The sequence below is a fragment of the Oncorhynchus masou genome, chromosome 24 (assembly GCF_036934945.1).
Source record: "Oncorhynchus masou masou isolate Uvic2021 chromosome 24, UVic_Omas_1.1, whole genome shotgun sequence".
NCBI lineage: Eukaryota > Metazoa > Chordata > Actinopteri > Salmoniformes > Salmonidae > Oncorhynchus > Oncorhynchus masou.
In genome coordinates, this window is record NC_088235.1 from 57,139,902 (window position 1) to 57,161,411 (window position 21,510).

Sequence of the window (21,510 nt, forward strand, 5' to 3'; positions counted from 1 at the left end):
TCTCCCATTCTTCTCTGCGGATCCCTTCAAGCTCTGTCAGGCTGGATGGGGAGCGTTGCTGCACAGCTATTTTCAGGTGTCCCCAGAGATGTTTGATCAAGTTCAAGTCTGGGCTCTGGCTGGCCGACTCAAGGACATTTGGAGACTTGTCCCGAAGTCACTCCTCCATTGTCTTGGCTGTATGCTTAGGGTCATTGTTCTGTTGGGAGATTAATCGTCGCCCCGTCTGAGATTTTGAGCATTCTGGAACATATTTTCATCAATGATCTCTGTACTTTTCCCTGTTCATATTTCCATCAATCCTGACTAGTCTCCATTTCCCTGCCACTGAAGAACAACCCCACTGCATGATACTGTCACCAACATGCTTCACCGTAGGAGCAGGTTTCATCAGATTAGAGAATATTGTTTCTCATGGTCTGAGAGGTGCCTTTTGGCGAACTCCAAGTGGGCTGTCATGTTTCTTTTACTGAGGAATGACTTCCATCTGGCCACTCTACCAGAAAGGCCTGATGGTTGTCTTTTGCTGATTCCAAACTTCTTCCACTGATTGAGGGCACTGTGTTCTTGGGGACCTTCAATGCTGCAGACATTTCTTGGTACCCTTCCCCAGACCTGTTCCTCGACACAATCCTGACCCGGAGTTCTACAACAATTCCTTCAACCTCATGGCTTGGTTTTTGTTCTGACATGCACTGTCGACTGTGGGACCTTATAGAGACAGATGTGTGCCTTTCCAAATCATTTCTAATCAATTGAATTGACCACCGGTGGAGACCAATCAAGTTGTAGAAACATTTCAAGGATTATCAATGGAAACAGGATGCACCTGAGGGTCTGGATACTTATGTAAATAAGGTATTTATGTTTGTAAAATGTGTAATACATTTGCAAAAATGTCTAATAATCTGTTTTCACCTTGTCATTGTGGGGTATTGTTCCTTGAGGATAATTAGGAACGTGGTTTCATTTTTATGAATAAAAAAAATAATCTCAGGTTGACATTCCGCTGGAATTGCCCTAATACCGACATAGTTTGTTTAAAATGTTCTCAAATTTGGACCAAAAGGTGACCACTGCATATATTCTTATATGGTGACCCCCACACATCACACTTTGTAAGAAAGTTAGAACCACTGGAGTTGGCTATAAACAACGTTCGCTCTAAGCTGCGCAAGGGGAGAACGCAGAAGAAATATCAGCCTGCACAGAGAACGATACTGACTTTCACTCAACTTACCTTCCCTATATATGTCACTCCCTGTGGTTCCTTCCCCAGGCGTCATTGTTTCAGTTTCATGTGTGTGCATTGTTCATGTTTAATTTATTGATTAAATCACTCACTCCCTGAACTTGCTTCCCGACTCTCAGCGCACATCGTTACAGAATGATGCCTCACCCAAGGGAAGCATCAGGGAGTGTTTTTTTTGTTTCGGTGGGGTCCGGGAGCCGCTGCAGGCTCTCATGCCTCAGACAGATCGCCAGGCACCTCTGCCTCCGGTGGTTCGTCAGGCTCCCATGCCTCAGCCCGATCGCCAGGCTCCCCTGCCTCAGCAGGGTGACCGGTCCGCTCCTGATCCCCGGGATCGTCCCTTTGGTTGGCATCCTGCGGCTGGAGCCAAACACGCCTGGGAGGGGGAACCATCATGTATGCTCTCTCTCTAGCCTCTAGGTCTCCAGGCTACTCTAGGCTACCAGGCTACTCAGGCACCTGTCATCACTTCCCTGATTACCTTCCCTATATATGTCACTCCCTTTGGTTCCTTCCTCAGGCGTCTTTGTTTCTGTTTCATGTCTGTACATTGTTCGTATTTCTTGTTTTGTTTTATGTTTTGTTCATTGATGTCACTCACTCCCTGAACTTGCTTCCCGACACTCAGCGCACATCTTTACAGCTTTAAATATTTAAGGAATTCCGTGTATGTCAATTGGCCTTGAGGTACAAGATTATAGATATTTTGTGTAGTCATGTCAATACATATTAGTCAAATGAACTAATACAAGTGTGGTCACTAACAGCCATTATGCCTTTATTGTTTGATCCATTGCACATTTTTCATTCAGACTCATGGCAAAATGTGTACAATATCAGAAATTTGCTAAATTTGCTAAAAAACGTTTAGTGTAAGTTTTAACATATCAACTAACTCTAAATGTTGTGATCTTATATATCAATTACCACAAAGTGTTGGTTTATCTAACACCAAATGTGCAGTGGCCTCATCTTTAAAGTAACACTGAGCTATACTTGCATCTACAGTATGAAGATTCCAGGTAGCTTCGGTAGGTAGTAAAGGTGTTTGCGTGAAATCATATCTGATAAATGAGGGCAGTGCTCCTGTGGGCGGGAGCCCTTCAGTAGTATTAATGTGCTATTTTTTGCATGCAGTCTAAAACTTTTGGATAGGCTCTCCAGGGACTACGGGAATGGGTTGTGTCGTCAGATTCCCCACTGTAAAGCTTACCCACTTCAATTTGTAGTGCTTTTTCTGCCATCAGAGAGCTGGAGTGAGTGAATGAGAGTGTGTGTGGGGGGAGGTGTGCAGTTAAGAGCGCTGGGCCTGTAACCAAAAGATTGCTGGTTTGAATCCCTGACTCGACTAGGTGAAAAATCTGTTGATGTGCCCTTGAGCAAGGCACTTAACCCTAATTGCTCCTGTAAATTTCTCTGGATAAGAGTGTCTACTAAAATGTAAGTGTGTGTCAGTTGGGTAGGAAGCAGAGGTTCAAAACCATCTTCAAACGTTCACTTTTAACCTATTGTGCTGGATGTGCTGCTTTAAGTGAAACAGGATCAGTGATGTTTTTACCTGGCACTCAAAATAATTGATAACGCACTCACCAGGACACGGTGTCAGTGTGAGGCACATGTGGTTTCAGAAATCTGGAGCAAATACTCAACCTAAGGTCACAACGCACTAGCAGATCACCGATTTTGATAGATCACTAACTCGTGTACGGTAGCAATAGGTTATGTGGAATATACAGACAAAGCCTCTCTTTTGCCATACATTATATCAAACTAAATTATAAGGTGAGAAGTCATGATTTTCATTCATGACTCATGAGATTCTAGTGGGCATTGCTGTTCTCTCATAATTTTCTAATATAGTACCTGAAAAAACAAAACATCATAGGGAAAAGCAAAAAAAATAATAATAATAATTTTCACATGCCTAAAATAGACATTGAACGTTCAGTGGGGCTTTACTGCCACACTGGTGGTGAGAAGTCATCCCATTTGGGTATTTTGTAATAAAAAAAAAAAAAAAACGGTTGACCGTTTTATGTGTGGATTAATAGGGACAGGTCGAAAAGTATGAAACATTTATGGCAATTTAGCTAGCTAGCTTGCACTTGCTAGAGAATTTGTCCTATTTAGGTAGCTTGCTGTTGCTAGCTAATTTGTCCTGGGATTTAAACATTGAGTTTTTACTTTACCTGAAATGCACAAGGTCCTCTACTCCGACAATTAATCCACACATAAAACGGTCAATCGAATTGTTTCTAGTCATCTCTCCTCCTTCTAGGCCTTTTCTTCTCAGGACTTTATATTGCGATTGGCAACTTTCATAAATTAGGTGCTACCGCCACCGACCTCGTTCGTCTTTCAGTCACCCACGTGGGCATAACCAATGAGGAGATGACACATGGGTACCTGCTTCTATAAACCAACGAGGAGATGGGAGAGGCAGGACTTGCAGCATAATCTGCATCAGAAATAGAACTGACTTCTATTTTAGCCCTTGGTAATGCAGACTCCTCATTGGCGCGCGAGAGCATTCTGGGTGCAATTATTGAACAACATAGATTTCTAAATTTATTTTGCAATAAATTAGTCAGCCTGTTAGGCTATTTGATCAGAGAAACGTGCATGGTGTAAAAATTATGTCTTATTACATTGTCATACACTTTACCTACAGCCTGTAGAACACAGAAAGAACACAAAGTATTTATACCTTAGGCTATAGTATATTTTCTACATGATTTTGTTAGATTATTTTTTGATGGAATGTTGCTGGAGCGACGCGTCTCTCCAACCTGGAAAGGCGCGCTGGGAATGGACAAGCGTTATTTTTCGCACCTGCTTAGTGGGCACTGCTTATCACAGGGCGGTTCAGCACTCACATAAAAGGCCCAAATGCCACTGATTGATTGAAATTTTCATTGTTTTTGAGCAGAATTGTGTGAGGTTTTATGTGTTGTTGGAGGTGCGTATTGGTCATGTTAGCTTGGAAGATGCCCCCTCGTCATAGGCGGCAGCCTAATCTTGTCTAATGGGCAGGTTGGCCATGCAAGTAGCACTATAGCCAAAAGGTGGACATGCTCATAGAGGGCGGGGTGCTGAATTTTTGGGGGACTCGCTCTACAGATGGCTATATTGGTCCTCTAGTACAGGACCAGTAAAGGACCAGTGGACTACTTTTGTGAAGAAAATAATAACAACAATACAATTCAAATAATAATAATTTCAGGGGGGTGCTGCAGCACCCTGCACATCCCTGCTTCCCACGGCTATGCTGGGAGAATGTCAATTTCTTGATACCATACCAAAATGTAATCCCCATAGGTGCTGGGAAAGACAACCTACACTGAACAAAAATATAAACGCAACATGTATAGTGTTGATCCCATGTTTCATGAGCTAAAAGAAATCCGTATGCACAAAAATCTTATTTCTCTCAAATTTTGTGCACAAATTTGTTTACATCCCTGTTAGTGATAATTTCTCCTTTGCCAAGATAATCCATCCAACTGACAGGTGTGGCATATCAAGAAGCTGATTAAACAGTATGATCATTACACAGGTGCACCTTGCACTGGGGACAATAAAAGGCTACTTTAAAATGTGCAGTTTTTCACACAACACAATGCATAGATGTCTCAAGTTCTGAGGGAGCTTGCAATTGGCATGCTGACTGCAGGAATGTCCACCAGAGCTGTTGCCAGAGAATGTAATGTTCAGTTCCTAAAACAAAAGCTGCCTCACAACATAATTTTTGAGAATTTGGCAGTAGGTCAGTAGGGGTTGGGGGGGGGGGGGGTATTTCTGTCTGTAATAAAGTGTTTTTGTGGGGGTAAAAAGGGGCCACTGCTTATCTCAGGGTGGCTCAGCATTCACCTAAAAAGTGTTTTTGTGGGGAAAGACTTATTCTGATTGGTTGGGCCTGGCTCACAAGTGAGTGGGCCTATGTCCGCCAAGGCCCACCCATGGCTGCACCCCTGCCCAGTCGTGTGAAATCCATAGGTTAGGGACTAATGAATTCATTTCAATTTACTGATTTCCTTATATGAGCTGTAACTCAGTAACATCTTTGAAATTGTTTAATGTTGCGTTTATATTTTGGTTCGATTATAGATAATCACATTTTAATTTGTCATTATAAAATATATAAAGTGTGTGTATAAAAATGTCCTCCAATTCTTCGGTTGAGAGTCGTGTTAATATCATTATTTAGTGTAGGATCGGTCTGTATCCCATATCCCATATTTAAAAAAAATGTGCCTGTGATAAGAGAGGAGCGCGCAGGCACCCGCAATGATCATGTGAACGCGCCCTGTGTCGTGGCTTCCAATGTCATATGACTCGCTGCCGCAGTGTCATTTCATACCATACAGAAATAGCTAGCTTGTTATCAGTATCTTTTAGTTATTACCCTTAGCTATACTGTAGTTCAGGTAGAGGGTTTCGTTTATTTAAGTATGACAACATTGGTGGGAAACAGGACAATGGACATCAACGGTCCTGCTGCGGCAAGGACACACACACAAGCTGTGACCAGAAACTACATCTCTCAACCAAGGCTGAGTACGTAGCTAGCTACCTAGCCAGATGCTTGGTTTTCCATAGCTTGTTAACTACTGGATTGTTTGCGCGAAAACAAATACTTACAGTGTATGTGAAATATTCGATATAAAATACATTGTGCTTTACCATTGAACCGACGGTCACTGCAGCGACATAAGTAAAATGCTTAAAGGTGTGAAATGGCTAGCTTGCAAACTACTATTAGCAAGCTAGCAAACCTGTGTGCGGAGCTGTTTTGCAACAGTCCCATTTATAATATTTGCTTGTCTGTTATGTAAAAGTGTAATCTACCAGTTTAATATTAGTGTACACTTATAAATATAACTGCGTTTAACTATTTACTACATTTGTTCATCAAGCGTTATGCGAACATAAGCTAGCTAGCTAAAGACAAAGTAGGCTAACTAGCTAGCATAGCCAAATCAGCTGACTGCTCCTGGCAAAATGAATAACCGTGTGATAGCAAAATATAGCGTGTCACGAAAGCAACCCCTTTACTCTATAATGTACAGACGATTGTATGTCATGGGAATTGTAACTATGGAGCTAACTAATTGTATTGGTTTGTGGTGTGGAAATTATTACTATGAAGATGAAGTATAGACTGACAAATAAGTTAAGTTAATAAGATTATCCCACTAAGACGTAATCACGTGAGGCTGAAGACACACAACATTGAGACCGATGTTTCACTGGATGTACAAATGTGACGCATCCGGTTGGCGTTTCTACTCACTACCAAATATGGTAGTGAGGAAGCCAACTGGCGTGCAGTGGGAGAAGATGGAACGAGATGGATTTTGACCAACATTCAGCAAATCTACTCCTCAATTAAACATTTTAATCTCAATACAGTTTTCTTTCCCAAAACTAGAATCTGTTTATAAACAGAACGGACTAAGTTTTGTAGACTTCACTCTTTGCAACAAAAAAAAGAGAAGTGTTTTAGGCGTGTGAAGGTGAACTGAGGTATTGCACACGGTAGGAGTGCAGAGTAGGCATTCCCTTACAGAATATGCAGATTAGAACGCGCCAATAGGATATAGGTATTGCTTGTTCTGCCCACTGACTCATTTGTTCCTATTGGGAATTACAAGCTTTGGTCTAGTTATCACTGTACATAGATTTTTTTCCTATTGTGTTGTTGACTACGTTTGATTGTGTAACTGTTTTTGTCGCACTGCTTTGCTTTATCTTGGGCAGTTGTAAATGAGAACTTGTTCTCAACTGGCCTACCTAGTGAAATAAACATTATAAACAATCTTTGCAGGCCTGCTGCTGGTAGTCATTAGATATCACGTTTTTGGTTTTCACCCTAGCACTACACAACTGACTCAAACTCATAATCAAGCTTTGATTATTTGAATCAGTTGTCATGCTAGTGTAACTGACGTGAAATGGCTAGCTAGTGGTGGTGCACGCTAATAGCGTATCAAATCGGTGACCTCACTTGCTCTGAGACCTTGAAGTAGTGGATCCCCTTGCTCTGCAAGGGTCGTGGCTTTTGTGGCGCGATGGGCAACGATGCTCCGTGGGAGGCAGTTGTTGATGTGTGCAGAGGGTCCCTGGTTTGATCCCAGGTAGGGGCAAGGAGAGGGACGGAAGCTATACTGTTACACTAAGGCAAAAAACAAAAAGTGCACCGGTGGGTGGGGGCAGGACAGAGTTTGGGAAACCCTGATGTAGACCACCATGGGCAGTGAAATGCTACTTACGGCCTTTCCCAATGCATAGCATTTTTTTTTTTTACAAAAGTTAAACACTTAATAAAAGATGCAGTGAGTAATGATAATTTGGCTATATACTGTAACGAGTCGTAGTGCAGGGGTACGAGGTAATTGAGGTAGATACAGTGCATTCGGGAAATTATTCAGACCCCTTGACTTCCACATTTTGCTACATTGGTCTTATTCAAATTGATTAAATCGTTTTTCCCTGATCAATCGACACACAATACTCCGTAATGACAAATCAAAAACAGGTTTTAGAAATGTTTGAAAATGTATTAAAAATAAAACATCACATTTACATAACTATTCAGACCCTTTACTCTGTTGAAACACCTTTGCAGCAATTACAATCAAGGCTTCTTTGGTATGATGCTATAAGCTTGTCACACCTGAATTTGGGGATTTTCCTCACATTCTTCTCTGCAGATCTTCTCAAGCTCTATCAGGTTGGATGGGGAGTGTCACTGCACTGCTGTTTTCAGTATCTCCAGAGATGTTTGATCGGGTTCAAGTCCGTGCTCTGCCTGGGCCACTCAAGGAGATTCAGAGACTTGTCCTGAAGCCACTCATGCGTTGTCTTTGCTGTGTGCTTAGGGTCGTTGTCCTGTTGGAAGGTGAACCTTCACCCTCAGTCTGAGGTCCTGAGTGCTCTGGAGCAGGTTTTCATGAAGGATCTCTACTTTGCTCTGTTAATCTTTCTCTCGATCCTGACTCATCTTCCAGTCCCTGCCGCTGAAAAAAACATCCCCACAGCATGATGCTGCCACCACCATGCTTCACTGTGGTGCCGGGTTTGTTCCAGATGTGACGCTTGGCATTCAGGCCAAAGAGTTCAATCTTGGTTTCATCAGACCAGACAATCTTGTTTCTCATGGTCTGAGAGTCCTTTAGATTTCTTACATTTCAGAATGGAAGCCACTGTGTTCTTGGGGACCTTCAATGCTGCAAACATTTTTGGTACCCTTCACCAGATCTGTGCATCGACGCAATCCGGTCTCTGAACTTTACTGACAACTCCTTCGACCTCATTACTTCGTTTTTGTTCTGACATCAACTTTGGGCCCTTATATAGACAGATGTGTGCCTTTCCAAATCATGTCAAATCAATTGAATTTACCACAGGTGTAGAAACATCTCAAGGATGATTAATGGAAACGGGATGCACCTGAGCTCAATTTCGAGTCTCATAGCAAAGGGTCTGATTCCAAAAATGCTTTACAGCGACAGCTTCACAAACGATTATGTTACTAACAACTCACTGAAAAACCCAGCCATTTTTCCAGCCAAAGAGGAGTCCCAAAAAGCACAAATAGAGAGAAAATGGATCCCTAACCTTTGAGGATCTTCATCAGATGACACTCATAGGACTTCATGTTACACAATACATGTATGTTTTGTTCGGTAAAGTGAATATTTATATCCAAAAATCTTATTTTACATTGGAGCGTTACGTTCAGTAGTTCCAAAACATGCAGTGACATTGCAGAGAGCCACATGAATTCACAGAAATACTCATTAGAAATGTTGATGAAAATTCAAGTGTTATGCATGGAACTATAGATACACTTCTCCTTAATGCAACAGCTGTGTCAGATTTTTAAAAACTTTACGGAAAAAGCATAGTCTTTGAACGGCGCTCAGAGCCCAAACCAGCCAGAGAAATCTCCACCATGTTGGGTAGTCAACATTATGCATAAATAGCATTATAAATATTCACTTACCTTTGATCTTCATCAGAATGCATTCCCAGGAATCGCAGTTCCACAGTAAATGCTTTTTTTGTTCGATAATGCGTTTGGTAAGCAAATCCAAAATCGCTTTCAGATCCAGTTGGACGAAAAGTTCAAAAAGTTATATTACAGGTCGAAGAAACTTGTCAAACTAAGTATAGAATCAATCTTTAGGATGTTTTTATCATAAATGTTCCAACCAGAGAATTCCATTGTCTGTAGAAAAGCAATGGAACGAGAGATACCGCTCATGTGTAAGCGCATGACTGAGAACGAGGCTGCAGGCAGACCCCCTTAGTCAAACAGCTCCCATCTGGCCCCCCTTCACACGAGCAGCCTAAAACAAAGTTCTAAAGACGGTTGACATCTAGTGGAAGCCTTAAGAAGTGCAAAATAACCCATATCCTACTGCGTATTCGATAGGGATGAGTTCAAAAACTACAAACTTCAGATTTCCCACTTCCTGTTTGGATTTCTTCTCAGGTGGTTTTTGCCTGCCACATGAGTTCTGTTATACTCACAGACATCATTCAAACAGTTTTAGAAACTTCAGAGTGTTTTCTATCCAATATTACTACTAATATGCATATATTAGCATCTGGGACAGAGTAGGAGGCAGTTCACTCTGGGCACACTATTCATCCAAAAGTGAAAATGCTGCCCCCTATCCCAAAGAAGATAACCTCTCTGGGATATGTGGGACGGTAGCGTCCCACCTGGCCAAAAGCCAGTGAAAATGCAGAGCTCCAAAATCAAATAAATTACTATAAAAAAACTTAATCACACCTGCAATACCAAATTATACCAAATTAAAGCTACACTTTTTGGGAATCCAGCCAACATGTCAGATTTCAAAAAGGCTTTTCGGCGAAAGCAGACGATGCTATTATCTGAGGATAGCACCATAGTAACCTAAGAGAGAAAAGCATATTGCAACCCTGCAGGCGCGACACAAAACGCAGAAATAAAAATATAATTCATGCCTTTGACGAGCTTCTTTTGTTGGCACTCCTATATGTCTCATAAACATCACAAATGGTCCTTTTGTTCGATTAATTCCGTCAATATATATCCAAAATGTAAATTTCATTTGGCACGTTTTATCCAGAAAAACACCGGTTCCAACTTGCGCAACGTGACTACAAAATATCTCAAAGGTTACCTGTAAGCTTTGCCAAAACATTTCAAACTACTTTTGTAATACAACTTTAGGTATTTTGTAACGTAAATAATCGATACAATTGAAGACAGGATGATCTGTGTTCAACACAGGAGGAAGAAAAAATAGCTAGCTTTCTGGTCACGCGCCTCTATCTAACAGTACACTTCAAGTGACCCTCGTTCTGGATGACAGTACTTCTTCATTACACAAAGGAATAACCTCAACCAATTTCTAAAGACTGACATCCAGTGGAAGCGATAGGAACTGCAAGAAGGTCCCTTAGAAATCTGGATTCCCAATAAAATCCATTGAAAAGAGTGACCTAAAATAAAAAAAATTAGAATGGTTTGTCCTCAGGGTTTCTTTCGCCTGCTAAATAAGTTATGTTATACTCAGACATGATTCAATAAGTTTTAAACTTCAGTGTTTTCTATCCAAATCTACTAATAATATGCATATCTTATCTTCTGGGGATGAGTAGCAGGCAGTTGAATTTGGGCATGCATTTCATCCAAAATTCCAAATGCTGCCCCCTATTCTAGAGGGGCTTTAAGTGTCCGGGTTAGTGATCCACTCCTTGAAAGGGGAATTTCTAGCCTTTTTTAAAATAACAAAAAAATACTGTAATCCTTGGCTTCTGTTTGGGATATGTACGTACGGTCACTGTCGGGATTATGTTGTCGATGCACTAATGAAGCCGGTGACTGTGTTAAACTCTTCAATGTCATGGATGAATCACAGAACATATTCCAGTCTGTGCTAGCAAAATAGTCATGTAGCTTAGCATCCACTTCATCAGACCGCAACCGTATTGAGCTCGTCACTGGTACTCCCTGTTAGATTTTTTTTCTTGTAAGCAGATGTTCACATGTTCCTGAAGAGATCACACAAAAAAAACTTTCAAATTCCTCTCCTGGAAAATAGTGACATGCAAAATTACGCCTAGTTTCTTGAAACGGATCGCATATGGTCACCAATTCAGACAACAATATCAAAAAAATATATATATTGGTCACACACACATATTTAGCAGATGTTATCGCAGGTGTAGAGAAATGCTTGTGTTCCTAATATGGTTCTAAGGTTGTTTGTACTGCCTTTAGCCGGCATCAGAGACAGCAGGATGATGGCCAGGCCTATTTTCACACTGTGGTGGAGAATAGATCTCTGAAAGGCAGCCTTTTCCCAATACACCACTGCTAAAAGGCCTGCGAGATGGAGGCATATCACAGATGGATGGTGACCCCATTAACTGTCCCTTGAAATAATAACATGGGGATGTGATTTCTCTCTGTTCTCTTTCCTGTATTAAATTTTGGCCAATATTCAAGAACACATCAAAAACCACATGTTATCCACTTTTAGGCAAAGAGATTCATAAAAATGTAAGTAAACGCTGGGCAAAAAAATGATTATTTAGCAACACAATGCAGACAGGTATTTTTGTACAGACAAGACAAAAAATTTGCAAGCTTCAGTTCAATTGATAAAGCTAGTCATAATTTGATAATGGGAAAGTTCAGTTAAGTAACAGAAACCAAACTTTGTATCTGCACAGTTCTTCCTGTAAATGTGTTATACAATTTTCTGTGGAAATTGTTAAAAGTAGTCATTGTGCATAGATTTCTATGGTTTGTTCAACTTTTAAAATCAATTGTTCGTCTGGTACACATTGTAAAGTGAGAAATCTGAGTCAGCGTGATTTCGTTACCATGGAATTGCCCTACTGCTAACATGAGTCAATTCACCTAAATTGCAGTTGGCTAGGCTATATCTTGGGTGCAAATTTCAACCATTTAATGGATATTTTAGAACGGGGCATCGGCGAGATGATTAGTTGTAATATTTGCAGTGTCGTAGACAAAGTCATTGTCAAAAACATGTTTACAAATAATATATATTTATACAGGATGACAATACAAGAGGGAATGAATCAATTAACTTCTTCAGGGTTTCCCCCCTTCTCAATTTCCGCCTGAAGACACTCTAATCTAACTGCTTGTAGCTCAGGCCCAGAAGCAAGGATATGCATATTCTTGGTATCATTTGAAAGGAAACACTCTAAATTTTGTGGAAATGTGAATTGAATGTAGGAGAATATAACACAATAGATCTGGTAGAAGATAATACAAGGAAAAACAGTTTTTTATCGTTGTTGCATCATATTTCAAATGACCAAGAACAGCCAAACATTCAGATAGGATACTGATTATAATTTGAATGAAGAACATAAGAGGGCAACAATAGTTTAGCAAAGTTTCAGACAGATAACTTCAAGAATGAGCGAGCTACATGATATTGAGCATGAAGTCTCCCAGGTGTCCCACAAAAATGTACCCAAGTGGTACATTTTGAAGCAAATAACTATATACAAAATACATAAATGCTATTATAACACCCCCCCCCACTGTGTGTGATATATTACACACACACAGTGGGGCAAAAAAAGTATTTAGTCAGCTATCAATTGTGCAAGTTCTCCCACTTAAAGATGAGAGGCCTGTATTTTTCATCATAGGTACAATTCAACTATGACAGACAAAATGAGAAACAAAATCCTGAAAATCACATTGTAGGATTTTTAATGAATGTATTTGCAAATTATGGTGGAAAATAAGTATTTGGTCACCTACAAACAAGCAAGACTTCTGGCTCTCACAGACCTGTAACTTCTTCTTTAAGAGGCTCCTCTGTCCTCCACTCGTTACCTGTATTAATGGCACCTGTTTGAACTTGTTATCGGTATAAAAGACACCTATCCACAACCTCAGTCACACTCCAAACTCCACTATGGCCAAGACCAAAGAACTGTCAAAGGACGCCAGGAACAAAATTGTAGACCTGCATCAGGCTGGGAAGACTGAATATGCAATAGGTAAGCAGCTTGGTTTGAAGAAATCAACTGTGGGAGCAATTATTAGGAAATGGAAGACATACGAGACCACTGATAATCTCCCTCGATCTGGGGCTCCACGTAAGATCTCACCCGTGGGGTCAAAATGATCACAAGAACGGTGAGCAAAAATCCCAGAACCACACGGGGGGACCTAGTGAATGACCTGCAGAGAGCTGGGACCAGAGTAACAAAGCCTACCATCAGTAACACACTACGTCGCCAGGGAATCAAATCCTGCAGTGCCAGACGTGTCCCCCTGCTTAAGCCAGTACTTGTCCAGGCCCGTCTGAAGTTTGCTAGAGAGCATTTGGATGATCCAGAAGAAGATTGGCAGAATGTCATATGGTCAGATGAAACCAAAATATAACTTTTTGGTAAAAACTGAACTCGTAGTGTTTGGAGGGCAAAGAATGCTGAGTTGCATCCAAAGAACACCATACCTACTGTGAAGCATGGGGGTGGAAACCTCATGCTTTGGGGCTGTTTTTCTGCAAAGGGACCAGGACGACTGATCCGTGTAAAGGAAAGAATGAATGGGGCCATGTATCGTGAGATTTTGAGTGAAATCCTCCTTCCATCAGCAAGGGCATTGAAGATGAAACGTGGCTGGGTCTTTCAGCATGACAATGATCCCAAACACACTGCCCAGGCAACGAAGGAGTGGCTTCGTAAGAAGCATTTCATGGTCCTGGAGTGGCCTAGCCAGTCTCCAGATCTCAACCCCATAGAAAATCTTCGGAGGGAGTTGAAAGTCTGTTGCCCAGCAACAGCCCCAAAACATCACTGCTCTAGAGGATATCTGCATGCATCATTTATGTTTGGACATAAATGCTGAACTTTATCGAACAAATCAAACATTTTATTGTGGAACTGGGATTCCTGGGAGTGCATTTTTATTATCATCAAAGGTAAGTGAATATTTATAATGCTATTTCTGACTTCTGTTGACTCCAACATGGCGGATATGTATGGCTGGTTTGGGCTCTGAGCGCCGTACTCAGATTATGGAAAAAACATAGTTGTTTTTAAATCTGACACAGCGGTTGCATTTAGGAGAAGTTTATCTAAAGTTCCATGTATAATAGTTGTATCTATCAATGTTTATTATGAGTATTCCTGTAAATTGATGTGGCTCTCTGCAAAATCACTGCATGCTTTGGAACTACAGAACATAACACACCAAAGTAAAATGAGATTTTTTGGAAATAAATATTCACTTTATTGAACAAAACATGCATGTATTGTGTAACATGAAGTCCTATGAGTGTCATCTGATGAAGATCATCAAAGGTTAGTGATTAATTTGATCTATATTTCTGCTTTTTGTGACAACCTTCTGGCTGGAAAAATGGCTGTGTTTTTCTGTGACTTGATGGTGACCTAACCATAATTGTTTGTGGAGCTTTCGCTGTAAAGCATTTTTGAAATCCGTCACTGTGGCTGGATTAAAGAGAATTTTATCTTTAAAATGGCGCCTAATACTTGTATGTTTGAGAAATTTGATATGAGATTTCTGTTGATTTGAATTTGGCGCCCTGCAATTTCATTGGCTGTTCCCAGACAGGTTAACAAGAAGTTCATCTTTTAAATGATGTAAGATGCATGTATTTACATAAATGTTTAATATTGCGAATGGTCTATTTATAATTTTAGAGCCCTGCCATTTCACCGGATGTTGACCTGGTGGGACGGCAGTGTCCCACCTATCCCAGAGAGGTTACCTTTTGGGACTAGGGGGCAGTATTTTCACTTTTGGAAAAATAACGTTCCCATAATAAACGGGATATTTTGTCAGGACAAGATGCTAGAATATGCATATAATTGACAGCTTAGGATAGAAAACACTCTAGAAAGTTTCCAAAAATGTACAAATATTGTCTGTGAGTATAACAGAACTGATATTGCAGGCAAAAGCCTGAGAAAAATCCAATCCGGAAGTGACTCATGCTTTGAATGCTCTGCGTTCCAATGCGTCCCTATTGTGCAGTGAATGGGCTATCAACCAGATTACTTTTTCTCTGTATTCCCCAAGGTGTCTACAGCATTGTGACATAGTTTTATGCATTTATGTTGAAAAACACCCGTAAACGGCTACATTGCGCAAGTGGTCACCTGATGGCTCTGAGTGATTCTCGCATAAAATACAGAGGTAGCCATTATTCCAATCGGTGCTACTGAAAAGCCAATTGTCCCGGTGGATATATTATCGAATAGATATTTGAAAAACACCTTGAGGATTGATTATAAACAACGTTTGCCATGTTTCTGCTGATTATTATGGAGCTAATTTGGAATATTTTTAGGCGTTTTCGTGACTGCAATTTCCGGGCGATTTCTCAGCGTGAAACGTGAAGAACAAATGCTTGTCTAGCTTTGGCTGTAAAGCATATTTTCAAATATTTCACTTGTGATTTTCATGAATAGGAATATTTTCTAGGAATATTTGTCTGTTGCGTTATGCTAATTAGTGTCAGTCGACGATTACGCTCCCGGACCTGGGATGGGGAGTTACTAGAGGTTAATAAAGAAACAGTCAAAAGTTTGGACACCTACTCATTCTAGGGTTTTTCTTTATTTAAAAAAACAATTTCCTACATTGTAGAATAATAGTGAAGACATCACAACTATGAAATAACACACATGGAATCAGTTAAGAACAAATTCTTATTTACAAGGACAGCCTACCCCTTCCTCCCCTTCAGGGAGTTGAACCCCGGTTTCCCGCATGCCCGCATTCTCTAGTACAGCCATTTATTGAAGGCTATCAAATGCTTCTTAAAGATGCCCTCTGGTGGTCAAACTAGCATTACTGGTACCAGTGGTTCACACTTAAATAACGTGCCCTAGAATTCTGCTGCACTGTGCAAGCTGCGCCGCAACTTTTAAAGTAGGAACCACTGTAGGCAGGTTACCAAGAGTGACGAAATACTCCTCTCCCCAGCAAAATGGCTCTAAACTGTTACTGTGATGTCATTGTTATTTCGATTTATAGTAACTGCACCACTCTGCCACCTTTTGCAGAGGCTGTGGGTTTAACCAGCTGTCTCTTTGAATAGGTGTCCCGATCAGTATGCACCCTGCCAGCAAAAATATCCCACAGATTAGTGTTCCCACCCTGCCAGCCAATTCTACCCCGTTTTCAAGCCTGATTACACATGCCCCAATCAATGAAATCAGGTGGGGAGTTCTCTTTACATATTGGGTCCATCTACTTGCAGGGTTAAAAGCCTGCCCATTTGATGGGGTTGTCATCACTATAAGGAGCATTGTTAAAAGAGCCAAGCGTTAGAAACTTGAAAGAGCAAGGTTGGCAGCATCCACATTTTTGGTGAATGCCTCAGACCTAGGCTATTAATTAATTCAACCTATTCATACTATTTGATGAATGTCTTAATCATTTCCACGCTTACATTTTGTATGATGACTGTTGGAATATTTCAAGATACTTACAATTAAACCTTTTTCCTCCCCATCCATCATACAAGAGTGGACATTCTATTTGGTTTGGAATTTGGCTTCTCAGAAACGTGATACTTTCTAGTTTGAAGTTCTGCCATTTCAAGAACTTCGTCAACGTACCAATGCCTGTATGCAGGCTTTTATAGCATTTAATGATTTCAGAAAGCAGGCTGATTTAGGCTATTCAATGTCATATTCATGTAAAAATAATCCTGCTAAACTGTCCTTGTACCATTTATAATATATTTTTATTAATTGTTTTTTGTTTGATCTCTCACACTGGTTTTAGAAGCCATTGAGATTTTACTGAAGGTTACTTTAATTCAGTTTTGCAAGGACCGTCTAGACTCTTGTCCAATGTTCCCTCTAAGCTGCCACTCATCTCCCCCAGGACTGCTGCTCAGAAAAAGTCCACAGAGAGAAGCACGAGATTGAACTTCACTCAAGTTTCCACAGCAGTGATCATCAACCTGGACTGGTTGATCTCCAAGGCATTCCTAGTCGGCAAACATTTCTGTAATAAACCCAACGATAAAGCCTTGTTCCTATTTTTTTGGTGTTCTTCTTGGGCTGTTGGCGCACGATTCAGCTGACCTGCACGTCGGGTAGGCGAACTGTTTCTATTTTGAGCCATTTCATGTGTCTGAAGGTACAAACTCTGTCTTCCCGGTGGGCCCAGAGAGCAAATCAAGTGCACTATACGCCTGCCGCTGGCCAAACGGATGGCTCAGATGAACGCGTCTGCAGTAACGTAGCAGGCATAAAAGAAAGCTACAGCAAAGTTGATACTGTGAGATTTAAAAAAGTTTAAAACCATTACTAGAGAGAGACTCAACGAGTTTGTTTAAGTTCTTCCTCAGCACTGTCAACTTTTATAAGCCATAAAATGTGCATTCCTATTTCCACTCAGCACTGCAGAAGTAATGAGTTAGTAGGAAAGTATCTATAGGCTTGCGTTGTTATTAGTAGCTTGGGTCTTTTTTAATGTTATATTTCACTTTCTCTGTAACCTCTTAACTCCCCATCCCGGATCCGGGATCGTGACTAAAGCCTCAGGCTCATTAGCATAATGCAACGTTAACGATTTCTGAAAATCGCAAATAAAATGAAAATAATGCGTTTGCTCTCAAGCTTAGCCTTTTCTTAACAACACTGTCATCTCAGATTTTCAAAATATGCTTTTGAACCATAGAAATGGACTAATTTGTGTAAGAGTATGCAAAGCTAGCATAGCATTTTGTTTAGCATGTAGCACGCAACATTTTCACAAAAGCCAGATAACCAAATAAATAAAATAATTTACCTTTGAAGAGCTTCTGATGTTTTCAATGAGGAGGCTCTCAGTCACATACCAAATGCGCAGTGTTTCCTGAAAGCGTCTGTGTGTAGGAGAAATCTTTCCGTTTTCTACATTGCGCCTGGCTACTGAAACGAACCGAAAATGCAGTCACCTACAACGTAAAACTTTTTCCGGATTAACTACATAATATCGACCGAAACATGGCAAACGTTGTTTGGAATCAGTCCTCAAGGTGTTTTTTCACATTTCTCTTCATTGACATGCAGTTCGTGGAAGCTTGCGTTCCTCTCTGTATTCCTTGGAAAAATACTGGCAGGTGACTTTTGCGCACCAATTTCGGCGCAGGACACCGGGCGGACACATGGTAAATGTGGTCTCTTATGGTCAATCTTCCAATGATCTGCCTACAAATACGTCACAATGCTGCAGACACCTTGGGGAAACGACAGAAAGGGCAGACTCATTCCTCTTGCGTTCACAGCCATATAAGGAGATCATGACAAACAGAGCCTCAAAAATCCTTGTCATTTCCTGGATGCCATCTCATCTTGGTTTTGCCTGAAGCTCACGTTAAAGGGCACGCACAGAGAAGATCTTTGTATTTCTGGACACGTCAGAGTGTTTTCTTTCGAACAGTAGCAATTATATGCATAGTCGAGCATCTTTTTGTGACAAAATATCTTGTTTAAAACGGGAACGTTTTTCATCCAAAAATGAAATTGCGCCCCTAGAGTTCCAAGAAGTTAATAGGAGTAACAACATGCATTTGTGCATGAAGGAGAAATAATGCGGTGCGACTTGAGTTTTGCTGTCTATCTGGAAGATGTCCCTTTTTGGTCAGTGTCGGTAGAGGAAAGAGAGAGCGGAGGGATGTTGAGAGGCAGACCCTCAGTCTGCTGTTCTCTCTGTCAGCTGATATTGACCAAATGTAGGCACCATCAGCCCAGTAAAATAAAAAGCATTTTAAATGCAAATCACTCAGCTGTGCTTCACAAGTAATGCTACAAGTCTTACTGGTGTGATCATATCGCCTGTCTGAAATTTTGAAATGTATATATATTTTTAAAGGCCGACAACAGTGCATTAGCAGGGCAATTGTAGCAAATCTCATATGTGGTGTTAATGTATTGCATAGGCTTAATTTTTAGAGGCATATCTTAAATAATCCTCCTCACCTCAACACCCCCCCCCCCAACAAAAAATACATGAAAAATGAAAAAATATATAACACCTGCACTTCACCCCCCCCCCCCCCTTTCTAGCTCTGACTCTACTGATAGCTACATTATTTAGGAAACATTTACTTTCTATGCTTGTTAAGATGAATGCACTAACTGTAAGTCACTCTGGATAAGAGCAACAGCTAAATTACCAAAATGTATTAAAAAAAAAAATACAAATAATCTGAGCGGTAGATCTTGGCTTGCATTTTGACTCAGGAAGGTTGGAGACCACTGTTTAGTGTTTTCCCTGTTAGGACTATCAACATCTCCCTTTACTGTGGCAATTGTGATCAAATCAACACAATATTAGCCACTTTCAATGCAACATACCGAAACAAAACGAACTATGCAAGAGATCTTTTTGTAGGCTGAACGCATTGGAGTAGGATTCTATTGTATTGACACGCACTTCTCAGCCCGTACTCTACACAGACCAGTGCAGCATAAGCAATCAGAGCTGCAGTAGGCCTTTATGCAAATAGACCATTGCCATATGGAGCTGTCATTTACTTTGAACTGGACTGTGTTTACTGCATGAGCGGTCTTGAGTAGATGCCTTGTTTTGATATATAAGCGAAAGCTGCATGTAGCCACTTGTGCACATTTTGTTTATCCTTTGCTAGTTAGTTATTAGCCAAATTCATAGATCATTTGAAGTCAACGATAAGGGAGTGATTAAGAGCACAAAACGTGTACATTTCTAGACATCTTTGACGTCAGAGCTTTTTTTTTTGTCTTAAAGGGGCACTGTTGTATTGAGGCAGGCTTGAATAAGCTAAGTAGCCAATAGGCAGAGGGTAGTATTTTTCTGATTCTCTGTAATAATGGTATGGGAACAATCTTACACTACGAGGTCCGGAGTACTGCTCGAAAATATGGTGTATAAAGGAAGATGTCCCATTCAGGCCGTTTAACATTGAAAATAATGTCAGTTCCGGTCTGTTTGACATGGCGACTCTCCCATAGGCACACATGCATTAGCAGCTGGGTCTGGTCCGCTTAGTTCATGGACTGTATATGAACCACAAATTAGGGAGTGGGATGTCTCGCCTCCTCTTCCATCTCTGCTGCTGGTTTTCTTTTCTACCTGATAACTAATTATAGTCACCTGGTGCCTCAGGTTTATATCAGTCCCTAATTAAAGGGGAAGTGTGAAAAAGCAGTGGAATTGCTTTCAAAGTCCAGATTTGTATTTGAGGTTCCTATAGCGCAGTGGTTCTCAAACCTCTCCTCGGGGAACCCCATCCATGTATTTGATCTATTCCAGAGTTAGCACACCTGATTCAGCTTGCCCCCAACTAATCATCAAGCCTTTGACTTGGTAAATCAGGTGAGCTTGTTGAGGCTTACAACAAAATTGTGAAATGTCTGGAGGTCCCCAATGAAAGGTTTGAGAACCACTGCGTATAGCAAACAGTTACAACTGTGACTGTATAGTGTTGTAAAGTTTGTTCACACTGCAGGCCTTAATGCTCAAATCAGTTTTATTTTTCAAATCCGTTATGCTCTACTGACTGTACAAACGGCAAGTTACAAGTGACCAAATTCAATTTAGTTTGTGTCCAGAAGGGCAGTCATTTGCTGGCATGGCTACGCTAGTTGTCATAGTAATGGTGGGTGTGTGGGCAGTGGTGTAGTCTAATTGGTGGTGCTCGGGCGTCCTATCACTCAAAGTGATGTACCAAGCTAGGGTGACAACAATGCCTGCCATGAATGTTTCCTAGTTGCTTTGAATGTTTAAAATCAGTGTAAGAACCACTTTTAAAGCCTCAAAGGATAAGACGATCCAACTTTCAAAACCATTTTTGGCTCGCCACAGCAGTCAACTAGCTAGCTAGGTAGCTTGTAAACAACTGACACAACTTGGTCGAAGAGCATTTTGTATTATTTTGTGTAGAATCTAAGACACTCCATTTAGTATGGCATGTATTCATTTGTGGTTGTCCATTAACCATTTTACGTGAAAAATTACAATTTGTATTATATGTTACAAATTTGCAAAACATACTATGTTACGAATTCTAGCTAGGTGGCAATGTTAGCTAGCTGGCTAACATTAGCTAGGCAAGGGGTTAACCTGTTATGGCTGCAGTCCCGATATTGGGATCGACATGACAACTACCAGTGGAAATAGAGGGTGCCAAATTCAAACCACAGAAATCTCATTACTATTCCTAAAACATACATGTGTCTTCTATCAT

The 21,510-nt window shown here is 40.7% G+C and overlaps 1 protein-coding gene across 1 annotated transcript in view; it reads left to right on the top strand.

The window, feature by feature from the left end:
* Positions 1-5,547: 5,547 nt before the first annotated feature.
* The window catches only part of LOC135512368 (V-type proton ATPase subunit B, brain isoform), a 47,315-nt gene continuing 31,352 nt past the window's right edge, over positions 5,548-21,510 (top strand). The window contains exon 1 of the mRNA XM_064934346.1: positions 5,548-5,809. Coding sequence (XP_064790418.1) covers positions 5,704-5,809 — 106 coding nt within the window. The 5' untranslated portion in view covers positions 5,548-5,703. The remainder of the gene's footprint in view (positions 5,810-21,510) is intronic.